The sequence below is a fragment of the Phyllostomus discolor genome, chromosome 2 (assembly GCF_004126475.2).
Source record: "Phyllostomus discolor isolate MPI-MPIP mPhyDis1 chromosome 2, mPhyDis1.pri.v3, whole genome shotgun sequence".
In the NCBI taxonomy this organism is placed as follows: Eukaryota; Metazoa; Chordata; class Mammalia; order Chiroptera; family Phyllostomidae; genus Phyllostomus; species Phyllostomus discolor.
In genome coordinates this window covers 147,691,535-147,704,359 of record NC_040904.2, presented here as the reverse complement: position 1 = coordinate 147,704,359, position 12,825 = coordinate 147,691,535, and the positions used below count along the sequence as shown (strand labels likewise).

The 12,825-nt window shown below is 33.9% G+C and overlaps 1 protein-coding gene across 1 annotated transcript in view; it reads left to right on the top strand.

Annotated features, from left to right (window-relative positions):
• TRHDE (thyrotropin releasing hormone degrading enzyme) overlaps positions 1-9,638 on the top strand; it is a 368,798-nt gene extending 359,160 nt beyond the window's left edge. The window contains exons 18-19 of the mRNA XM_028532432.2: positions 1,885-1,966; positions 6,958-9,638. Coding sequence (XP_028388233.2) covers positions 1,885-1,966; positions 6,958-7,101 — 226 coding nt within the window. The 3' untranslated portion in view covers positions 7,102-9,638. The remainder of the gene's footprint in view (positions 1-1,884; positions 1,967-6,957) is intronic.
• The last annotated feature ends 3,187 nt before the right edge of the window (positions 9,639-12,825 follow it).

The window sequence follows — 12,825 nt, the reverse complement described above, 5'->3', positions numbered from 1 at the left end:
AGAATTATTTTTATTCCTGTACAGTAAGCCATTTCTTTAACCACATAGCGATAATGAATATCACTTACATTATTATTGAATGCCTATTTATTTTATTTAGCTAACTTTTTCTCATGGAAAAGTCAATGTTGGTAGTACAACAAATTGTGGCAGTCATCCAGTTCAGTCCTCTCATTTCACAGGTGAAAAAACTGAGGCTTCAAAAGCTAAATTATGTCAAGTTCTACAAGTAAGAGCAGCATTAGAAAATGTCTTGTGGCTGTGTCCGGATCTTTGCATCGAAAAACTTATTTTTGGTGCACTTTTCTTAGTTCTGAGTATGATAGCCCATATTAGGTATACTTAGCATAAAATAGACAAATCAATAAAGTGAAAACTCTTGCCTTGGGCCATGTGTCAAGTAATTATTTTGTGTTAGAAGAATTATGCAATTCAAATGAACAACTTGATTATTTTATTTTAATATGGACATGAAAAAATGGTAGTCTTTTTAGAAGCATTTTTGAGGAATTTGACTCAGTTTCTAAGTGTGGAAAGCGAGAACGCCAGTGTCAGTGTCAACGGGGCAGACCGAAGGATCTGTGTGACGCACTGACAGTGCTCCGGTCTGCCTCGCAGCCCTCTTTTTCCTGGTCAGCTAGGTTAAAGTTGACAGTTTTAAAACAGTTCTTCCTCCAGACTCAGATTCGAAATATAATAATGATTCTGGTATCTAATTTTACAGGGCTCCTTTTTACAAAAATTTGCTACTGCTCATATTTCTCTTAAAAACTGTGAGCCAAATCAGGTGTCATCTGCTTATATCTCATAACCACAGCTCTTTGCATCTCCCTGACTCCTTGGGGAAATGACCCTGAATGCTCAGAGATCTTCATGGCATCAAGACACCACTTGTCAAATAGAACCCTTGAGAAGGATTGTAAAAAATCTTTATAGTAATATTCCTATTTTTAATTTTCAATTACAGTTGACATACAATATTATATTAATTTCATATATATATCCCAATGATTAGATATTAAATAACATACTATGTGATCATTTCAATAAATTTCGTACCCATCTAACACCATGCATAGTTGTTAGAGTATTAGTGACTAGATTCCCTATGCTGTACTTTACATCCCTATGACTGTTCTGTGACTGCCACTGTAACTGTTCTGTGACTGTTTTGTTACTTCTTAGCCCCTTCACCTTTCATTCATCCTCCCAGTCCCCTTCCCATCTGGCAACCATCAAAATCTTCTCTGTATCTATGAGTGTTTCTGCTCTGCTTTGTTTATTTATTTATTTTTGTTTTTGTTCAATTGTTGATAGATTTGCATTTATTGCCATTTATTATTCATATTTTGATCTTTTTTCTTCATCTTAAAGGAGACCCTTTAACATGTTTTTTGTAATACTGATTTGGTGGTGATGAACTCTTTTGGCTTTTTCTTGTCTGGGAAACTCTTCATATGTTCTTTGTTTCTAAGTGATAGCTCTGTCGGGTAAAGTAATCTTGGTTGTAGGTGCTTGCTTTTCATCACTTTGAATATTTCTTGTCAATCCCTTCTGGCCTGCAAAGTTTCTATTGAAAAATCTGCTGATAGTCTTATTGGAGCTCCCTTATAGGTAACACACTGCTTTTTTCTTGCTGCTTTGAAGAGTCTCATTGAATGCAACATTTTTGCATTTTAATTATGATGTTTTTGGTGTAGGCTTTTGGGGGCTTATTTTGTCTAGGACTCCCTGTGCTTCTTGGACTTGTATGTCTATTTCCTTCACCAGGTTAGGGAAGTTTTGCATCATTATCTTTTCAAATAGGTTTTCAAAGACCAAGAAATAGTAGTATTTTTAAATTATTGCCTGTATTAACATTAACACTTATTTTTGTCTTTTGAGGTATGGGGAAGCATTATTTATGAATTCCAAACTTATCAGTGGAGTTACAGAATTTCTTAATACTGAAGGCGAACTCAAAGAGGTAAATATTTTAAGATTTATAATGCTTTTATTTTATAAACATATGAAAGTTTAACCATTTTCTTCCAACAGAATCATATTCATTACTTTATCTCACACACACACACACACACACACAAACATACTCACCCATACTAAAGACTTTACTCAATTCATGTTTTACAAAGACATTTTTAACATGTTAGACATTAAATGCCTTCTAGAAGTGTTTGAACAGGGTATTCCAATCCACTCCTGACATCTTGAATGGAATCAGCTGCTTGTCAGCTGATGCTGTGAATCCATTTTAGGATCCTCAAAATAACAAAACTATCCTGCTGCAATGACTCAGTATTTGGATACGGAAGATCAAGGCTGAAGGTGAGATACGGAACTTGAGTCTCGTTGCTTTCTGCTCAGGTGTCTACAGAGAATGGATAACTGGATCTGATGATAATGCTTCATTCTATTCAGTCTGTTAAATGGAATTAATTCATATATTGAAAGGGAGTATATCTGGCGATATGTACTGAGATTAATAGTTTGTTTAAAATTATGCTTGGCACAATCACAAAAAAAATTTCATTCATGAGAATATACTTACTTTTTTAAGGACCAGTGTCCAGTTTGTGGAGTATCTACCAGTTCCTTTTCTCTATGGTTTATTTCTCTTGAAACCAACTATTGTTTTGATAAGTTACATCTCTAACAGAGAGGAGCACAAAATAGGAAGGGGTAAGTAGGTAGGAGGAAAGAGTAAAATATAGGTACTTTTAATTGATTAAAATGAGTGGTACTTCCCACATCTATTTCTTTTTTTGCTTGCTATTCTCCTGCACTATAATTACATAGCTGAGATTTGTCGCTGAGAATCATGGTTTCCTCAGTTTTCATTGATGGAATGCCTGATACTTTGACCCAGAGCCAATCACATTGAGCAGCCCTCACAAGCATCAACCCTGGCACCACCCTTAATATCTCCTGATATCGCCCAGTTTTGTATGATGATCTCCCACACACTGATTTGGGTTCTTTCATACCATGAACTATGCTAAGTCTCTAATGATAATGATTTGAAATCCAGTTTTTATCCCTGCTACCTGTGTTCCCAGTCCTGAAGGATTTTGATTTTGAAAGCCCCAGAATATTTCACTATATTTTTAATAAAGGAAGATAAATGGAAGGTCTTTCTTCATATCCATATGAAGCAGAGAGAAGAAGCAATTAAATTAATGACTGCTTCCAATTTTGTCTGTATTCAAATGAAGTACTTTTAAATCCATGATTTTATATTCAATAACCTGGGAGTAAAAGACTCATTTAGTCACAACCTGTACAGCCACTGAGTGAATGCAGAAGTGAACAGTCTTTCCCCTCCTCTTCCTTTCCCTCTCCTCCCTCCTCCTTATTGCTGCCTTCCTATTCTGTCGGCTTCTCGCCTCCCTGCCTCTCCCATGGCCCCTCTCCCTCTTCTTCTGTCCTCTAACTCCACATGTCTTTCATGTTTTTTCTTTGCTTTGGTAATATCAGGCCACAGGGAAAAAAAACACATCTTTTAAATGGACATTTAACTGGTTTTTATGCATTTTATGATTTTTGTGTATTTCACTTACATATTAACTTTTTACACTTAATTTAATTGTATTTGAAATGTTCCAAGACCTTTATAATGAAAGATGCAATTTCAAAACTGAAGCTAAATTGTGACTGTTTGTCCATTACCTGCAAAGCAGCTGACTTTACAACTGGAGCTCTCTGTCGCGTGGGCTGTGACTCCTTTCACATCACAGCTGCGTGCTTCACTTTCTAGCTTCTCAACTGTGGCCTGAGGTGTCTCCATACTTTCACCATTTAATCATTGGTCTGATTAGGGACCACTATTGCTGGGTGGGATGGGGGTTTAATTTGTATTGTGGGTAACTCCTTTCCAAAAATATAGAGAAGCTGAACCTCATTCTTCCATGACCAATGAGCCTCATAAACAGAAAACCCAATGTGCTCCCTTTGGATATGGCACATTCTTATTTCAGCCATTTATAGATCAGAAAGGAACCAGCATCTTTATGAATTCTGAAAACTCATTTAAGGTTTGAATGATCCCCATCACTTTAGGGGCACTAAGTAGAGATACTGACATTGTTACATGGTCTCATCCCCAAAATTGCATTCTAGACCCTGAAACTGGCAATAACATGGCTCCAGACATTTGAATGATATTTCTCCATGAAGCAATACTTTATTTCCTTAGTTTTAAACTAATGGAAGTACAACCACATGGAGCATCAGAGGCTCTTGCCATTTTTCCATACCAATACCCTTGAAGCAGTACTCTCCAGCACTCATTTTCCTACATCTTGAACTTAATGTAGAACACTGTTGTAGGGGAATATAGAGCCCATGCATCGCAGACACCCCATTTATAGATAATTGTCTATTTTGTGATGTTTAGCGTCTAAGGTACCCTAACACAAGAGTTTCATAGAATGCTAAAATGTTTTTAATAGGGAAATTGACAAGCCTGTCTAGAAGTTTTATTCTGTGAAGAACAGGGGGAAAAACTCTGACATCTTACTGAATGTTACTTTATTAAAATGCCTAAACTTGCAATGTTTTTATAATATAAAAGCCTAAGATAGCATAGATATTTAGGAAACAAAATAGTAAAAACTAATAGCAGCAGAAATCTTGCCAAGGAGCCGCAGAAATAAGCAAACTAAAATGCCAAATGTCCCCCATCTATCCCCACGGTCTCTAAAGTGAGGCAGGAGTCTGGAAGGCATGGTGATCACTCCCTAGGACCAGTGAGAGGGCCGCTCTGACCACCTGTTTGCTAGCAGAGCTGAGGAGAAATAAGGGGCATACAGTCCATTTATGCCAACTACGGAAAGTGAGCCAGATGTCTTCTGATGAATAAGATACTCCTAAGATTCATATGAGTCACCTCAGGCTCTCTGAGCTCACAAGGGCAGTATTTAGTGTGCTTAAAAAGTGATTTAAGAGACCTACCGGTTACATTTTCTAATGAGTGCTCCCTTGCAGGATAATCTGACCTGCTATCCTGTCGATAGCACATTCGTATTCAAACCTATTGTTTGCCTTTAAGGAGGACTTAGAGATTTATTTCATGTGTTCAGGCTGGCGTGCTTGTCTCATCAAGAAACCCACAACATTCTCCACAGAGTCAAAGTCGCCAAAGGGTCATTAGTACTATTTGGAATGTTCAGGGACTGCCTAGGAAAATATATAATAAAGCAGAACACATTTTATGAGTAGTAGATGTAATTTTTCCTGATTCATATGTTATATAAATAATGTACAAATGTACAATATAATATATATGTTTTTATAATAAATGAAAACACTATATTCAAAACATAGATCCACATGTTATTTGTTGCTGTAAGATAGAGACTGAATTGGTTTGAACATAACTATATAAATGCAAATGAATTATGTAATTAATTAGCTAAAGTTTGAAAATGTCATTCAGGTGCTTCCATTAGACTTACTTTTTACATATGTGTACATGTTATAGGTCTATGTGTGTGGCGTAGTGCCTGAGATAAGGGAGCTATTCAATAATTCCCAGTCTTTTCTTTTCTTCTCCTTTCTTTAGTATGTGTCTATTTGGTCAAATGTCAAATCAGTTTTAAGGATAGTGCTGATAAATCTTACTTATATGTTGAATACCACATGTTTGTTATAAAATAGCATAGTGATTTTGAATTCTTGTAACAGATATAGTTCTGAGATATGATTATCCATTGCTAATGTGGTAGGGCATGGCAGTTTGTAGGGAAGTAGAGGACAAACTTTGAAAAACCAACTGGTATCACGTAATTAAAATAATAGTCATAAACAAACTACGCTACCCATAAACTGACTTTTAGATTAATTTGAAAGGTATAATTTACTCAATTTTAAATGCCCTTCCCCCCATTTCTCCCTGTCCTTGGGCCAGTCCTGATGCACTGCATTTCCCTCCTGGCATATTCTCCATGTAGTACCCACCGTGTGATGAATCACACCCCACACTAATTACACCACATAATGTTTCTGTGTTGCAAGTTGATTTTTCACATTTGTCTATTAGCATCGCAATTGCTGGTTGGTTGCCAGTTTCTTAAGACATCCCAAACAGAAGGAAATGCTGCTAGCATTGACTCTTGATATCAAATCCTTGAGCATTCCCAGAATATGTAAACTCTTTAGAAAAAAATCCCATGTCCATAAAAATTATGACAAAATATTTAAAAATGGGCTGGGATGGGAGTAAAAGGCAGAAAACTATACTTGAACAATTAAAATAAAAAATAAAAATTACAACATTTTAATTTGGTGTTCAAATTCTCTGGTTTAGTGAGACCACGTTCCTCTTCCATTCTTTCTAAATATTGTTACGCAGGTGAGGGCAATGCTATTTAGTCATCCCATTTTAGGTCATCAGTTTTTTTACCCCCACTACCCAATAACCTCAGTAATTCCCTTGCCATCAAAGATAGTGTCAAACCCTCAGACCGCTTATTTGGAGAAGATGAAGAATAATTTTCTCTCTACAAACAAAAAGTGAACTTTAATCCTTGTATTCAGTTTCAAGGCTATTTTGTCCATTGGATATACTTTGTAATTAGAACTTGTCTATTATGAAATTCATCCATTGGATATGCTGTGTAATTAGAACTGAGCCTATTATGAAAAATAAATTAAATATGTCTGTTTTAATATTTCCTTTTTTCTTTTTTTATTGTTGTTCAAGTACACTTGTGTTAAGTAAGAGCTGATTTTATGGCTTTTTAGCTGGAATGTCCACTCTGTTTTTTCCTTTCAGTTCCCAAATAAATCACACCTAATGGACACAGTCATATTGCATGTCAATACTAAGCTCACCCCACACACTAAGTATACCTTCTATAGTGACTGCGGAACATTGTTTCAAATGGATTCTCATTTATATATGTTGGACATGAGCTCATAAGACATACATATTTACCATTTAAAACTTTTCGTTTTCAGCTAAAGAACTTTATGAAGAGCTATGATGGAGTAGCTGCTGCCTCTTTCTCAAGAGCTGTGGAAACTGTCGAAGCCAATGTGCGCTGGAAAATGCTTTACCAAGACGAACTTTTCCAATGGTTAGGGAAAGCTCTGAGACACTAATATGTGTCTCAAAAACAACTCAACTCAGAAATTCTGTGAAAAGCTCTGCTTTACGTAGAGTGAAGAAAATGGCCCGATTTTCAGTGTTAACGTGTGGGAGGAATTTTTTTAAATTGGTTTTGAGGGATTTTTTTTCATTCATTCAGTTTTGTTTCTCTGCTGGGTGTTCTTCTTTAAAGAAGCCCCTGCAAGTGAAACTAGCCATGCTTGCTTCAGCTGTACATTCCTTGCTCTACAGGACCGAGTACGGTAGTGGTGCATGTTGATGTTGCAGTCAGTCTGGAAAAACATATTCAGAATATTTTGTGCATGGTTGTATGGTCCTGCCCGTGTTTCAGCATGCTTATTTAAATGTCCAATATTGTATGTTACATATGTTACATCCAGGATGGGCATTATGCAAAAGCACAAATATTATCTGTGACAATCAGTGTTGCAATGAAAGAAAAAGTAAAACAGAAAATTATATTCTTAGTCTTGGGCATTGTAAGAGGTAAAATAGCCTTTAAGTGATCAAGGTCAATTATTTCAGCACTTGGATTGTCTTGACATGACTATTGTTTTGTTAACTCATTTTCCTTGAGTTAAAGTTGTGTATATGTTACAAAAGACATATAGATACTGTATGCATATGTATATGTATATAGGGAAGTCTCATATGTATATAGTGTGTTGTACACTGAACTTCTGCAAAGAACCAAGAAACATTTATCTCTTTTCATAAACTTCTGCAAACTTTGAAAAAGCTGAAAAGAATTTATGTCGACACTATACTTCTTGACAATTTTCCTAAGTTTCTCATTGTCGTGAATTTCTCATCTACTTCCTTAACAGTGGTGTACTCTACTACATAAAAAATGAATTCAAACAAAATTTATTTGTAAACTAAACAATTTTCTAATTCTCCTAAGTAAGTGGCAGCTTTGCATTCTAAATATAGATCTGTTATCCTTTTGGTCAAACTTTCTATTGCGTAAAACAATTGTGCATACTTAATAATTATTAATGCTGCAAAAATATTTATTTTTCATCTTATTTGTTTTTCCTCCTCATGTTGGGTATCTGGACAGTTAAAATACTCACTCTGTGTGTTGGTTTTGTGTCTATGAATCTAATCCTCCATTAAGCAACTGTACCTCAAATGGGTCTATTAGCCTTTAATGACCTTTGATGAGTCATGCCATCTATTAAAAGCTGAAAGGTTACTCTCTTGAACAAAACTTTTTCTTTGGCATTGACAACACTTTTCTTTGTGTTATATAACACATTTCTAAATGCTACTCTCACTCAGTAGGTCAACCCTCTAAATGTTGCTTAGATGCTCCAAATTGACATATTTTATCATTATAAAATACCAACAGAACTACCGTACATAAGCCGAATGTTTGTGGACCACTTTCTACTTTTTTGAGGTTTTTCACTCTTCCAAATCTCCTCCAAATCTTATTGCAAATCATTGGAAGAAAATATTCTAACTCTAATAATGAACACTGGCAAAAAAAAAAATAGGTATTTTAGAAAGCGAAGCCATAGACTTATTGTAGGTTTGTAGTTGCTAATCCATAGAGTGTCACCTAAAATTGAGTATTGTCTTTTTAGCAGTTACTGTCTATTATTTACACCTAAATATTCCAGTGCTTCTTTTTAAAACACATGAATTTTAAATGCTCAATGTGGAGTTACTAAGACATAGTAATGCTTAGTATAAAATTTAAGAGCCATCCACCTATGAGAAGTGATGTGAACTCTGTAAGGAGTAAGTTCTGAAACATAACAAATATAAATATCACACAGCTGTGCAGGCCTGAAACATGTACTATATCACCACTGGATTTATGTAATAGAGAAGATAGAAAAATAGAGGTGAATGTCTTGTTTTGTGTTGTGAATTACTGAAAACTTTTAGTAGTTGAGATGTTCATTTGAGTGAAATCAGCATTTCCAGGTTTGAGTTAGAAGGGCTTTTATAGTTGTTTTCTTCCTCCCCACTGTTAATAATCTTAATCCTCTTTCAGTATTTTAGTGGCCTTGAACAACTGGTTTAGCTACAATGTCAAATCCTAAGTGTATAATTATGTGAAATGTTCAATACCTCATATAATACTTGTTCAACAATATAAGTGGTATCAATGGCATTGAGATGGGATTTTTGTTCTACATATTTTTCAATGATTATTCTTTCAAATGTTGAAGATTATATCAGGCTTTAATGTTTTTTAGTTGTTTGAATAAGTAATATTTTCAAAATAATAAAATGACCAATGATATCTCTTGGAATATTCTGTAAAATGTAGTTATAAAATTCTATTTTCTACATAGAGTTTTTATCTTTTTTCTCTTCTTTGTTTAACAGCTCATATAAATGCATGAAACTACAAATTGTTGAAAGTGTTTAACATCCAGGCTTAAAATTTTACTGTGCCAATATGTATACAATGGCAAAACTTGGTTTCAATTAGAAAGGACTAAATAATTTACTATACTTAGTATTAAATATCTCTAGATAACTTGTAAATAAAGAGTTTTACCCATTTTGACATATTTTCCTTTAAAAGTTTCTTATAATCTTTGAAGTTTTTTTTTAAAGATACATAAGCACAGCATCTAAAGCTAATATCTTACTTACAATGCTAAGATTATTCTTGAGTTTCAATAACATGGATTTTAGCTGAAGCTTAAACTCATTTGGGTGCATATTATTTCTTGGATAATTATAGGAATGAGATTTTGTAGCGTAATTTAAAAATTATACTTGTAATATCTTACAAGGTTATTAAGATTATACCATATATTTATAAATTGCATTTCATTTTCAAAGAAATTTTACACATGCCATTTGATTTGACTGTTTTCAGGAACATAATAAATTATATTAGCTCTGGTTGTCTGATGAGAAAACAGAGGCACAGAGTAGCAATATAAACCATTTAAAATTATGTTGTTGTTGCTTTGGAAACAGGTAAAATAAGTTAAGAATTTTAAGACAGCCTTTCTACAACTGAAATAGATATGTTTGAAACACTTCTACCTATTGCATTAGTTGGAGATTTTCCAAATACTGAAAGCAGCATCAAAATATGTGATTAAATATATCTACAATAATTGTTATTTTTAATATCTATGTTTCTAATTTGCTTGATGTTAAACAACTGGATGAAATATTAATCACCATTGACTTTGGTCAGCATGAGGCCAAATACTGAGACAGACTATGTAGTTTATTGATCAAAGCTTCCTCTTTTTAATCTTTTGTTGGATACTGTTTCAATGACCTTCAAATACTGAGAATTTTATTTATTTTCCACAAAAATTTCTTTAATAAACTCTATCTGTAGTAATAAATGGTCAGACCACAGATAAAATGGTGTCCATATAAATTAGTGAAAATAATATCAGTAAAGTGTTTGTAGATCTAGGCAGACTAAGCTGTTGAAAAACAAACTGTGCAACTGTAGAACCAGATTCGATACAGTAAAGAGATTTCTAAAAAACTTTAGAACAAAATATTTAATTAAAATCTACTGGCTATTAAAATTTTAATGTTTAAGAAATGTTTTAATGTCTTCAGAAATGTTTTCTTAAGAACTTGGAAACCTAAAACAGCCCAAATATTCTTTCAGGACACTCATGAGGTAACCACATATGCCTATTAAAGATGCAGTAAAACCTCAGGTAATGAGACTTTCAGATTCCCACACCTGTATTTGTTTCTTTGTCACAGATTGTAGCGGAATTATTGTCATTTGACACTGCTCATCATGTAATGACAGACTTCAATTTAATTAATCAGACATTTATCGAGCACGTTCTTTTTCACAAAGCAGTCTTTGAGAGGCAAAGGAAGAAAAGAGGAATAAGGCCGAAGGAATTTGCATCACAATGAATGAAACAAATATAAGGAAATAATATACCAATCAGAATGAGAGCAACATGAAAAATAATTACGGGTTACAGAAGAGGAACTGAATAATTTTTAGGCATGGGTAATGTTATGCAATTATTTTTGTACAGTAGTTCTCAAAACTTTTTTTAAAGATTTTATTTATTTATTTTTAGAGAGGAAAGGCGGGGGCGGAGAGAGAGAGAGAGCGAGAGAGGGAGAGAGAGAGAGAGAGAGAGAGAGAGACAGACAGAGACATCAATGTGTGGTTGCTGGGGGTCATGGCCTGCAACCCAGGCATGTACCCTGACTGGGAATCAAACCTGCGACATTTTGGTTCACAGCCCGCGCTCAATCCACTGAGCTACACCAGCCAGGGAGTTCTCAAAGCTTTTATGGTAATTCCTACTTTGTTTCATACACTGAGTTGTGTTTCACAAAACTACATAACATTTAGAAAGTATAATAATACCACTTAGTTTAATTTTTATAATTGGGCTACATATTGGGACACAATTTATCTTTAAGAACAGCTGTTTGAACAATTTAACATCAGTGAGTTGCAATACTTAACCTATTTTGTAAAAGCAGTTTAAGTTTTCTAAAATGGTTTTAGCAGACTATTTGTATATTCACAATATGATAATTTTAAGTTATATGTATTTCAAAGCAGGTTCGATAATTTTTATCTTACGAAATAGTATATGTGTTCAAATTGATATATGTGAAATTTTGAGTATAAAATTGTTCTGTAAAGTATTTTTAAATTCCAAATTTAATATATGAATAACCTTCAGCTTAAGTGCTTTAAATTATAAGAAAGATTTTATTAAAATATTTAATGTGGTTTATACTCAGGAAAAATCTAACAAATATATATTCTAGCAGCTTTTATTTTCTTTTTCATTTTATAACAAATTTTATCTCAAAGTTTAGAAAAGGAAATTTTAAAAGTGTGTTAAATATTAAAAATAAGAAGTTGGTGAAAAAATACTTTCTAATTTTAAGTATACTACATATGAGTAATTAATGAGTTTTATTTTTAAATGAGTAGTTCACAAATGGCCCTACCGGTAGGCAGTATAATTTTGCCTAGATTTTGAAAACATACCATTTTTAAAAATTGCATTTTGTATATTTAGTAGTTTAAGGATAGCACATTGAAGATGTTTATCTTTTGGACATTCCCATTTTATGTAATAATGCACTAAGAAAAAATATGAGCAATTCTTTATTTTGATATGAATTAATTATTTTTTGCTGTACTAATGTTTAATAAGTTAGGATATAAGGAAAGAAGAAAAATGTGAGTGTCTACTAAATGCCAGGCACTTTATAGATATCTCACTTAATAAACCTAATAAAATGTGATGAGTTTCATTTTACCTTTGCAGAGACTAAGCTAAGAGTTGTAATCAGTTTATGTTACTGGGGGTAGGTATTAGCTAGGATGCAAACCCTTGCACACCCAAGCCTCATATGGCTCAAATTAGTCATTAATCTGCCTCCAACATGCATGGAAACATAATGACTATCCGTACAGACCAGTCTCTATAAAGATTTGAAGGGACACTTAGCTCACTTTCTCATTGTCGTTGGCATATTTGAGAGACGTGTTAATTATGCGTTCTGCTTTGCCACTTCTTAACCAGGATGTTTCACATTAGTGTGTGTAGTGGGTTTTAAGCCATTTTAGGAAATGAACAGATATTCCAACCAACAAGCCATGAAATTTTTTTAAAAAAAGAGGCTGGATTGCAAAGTTCTTCACCAGTGGACCAAAAGATAAGGTTAAGCCTCTCTTCTGCATGTGGGGATCTAACAGTCTAGTGAGAATTTTGCTT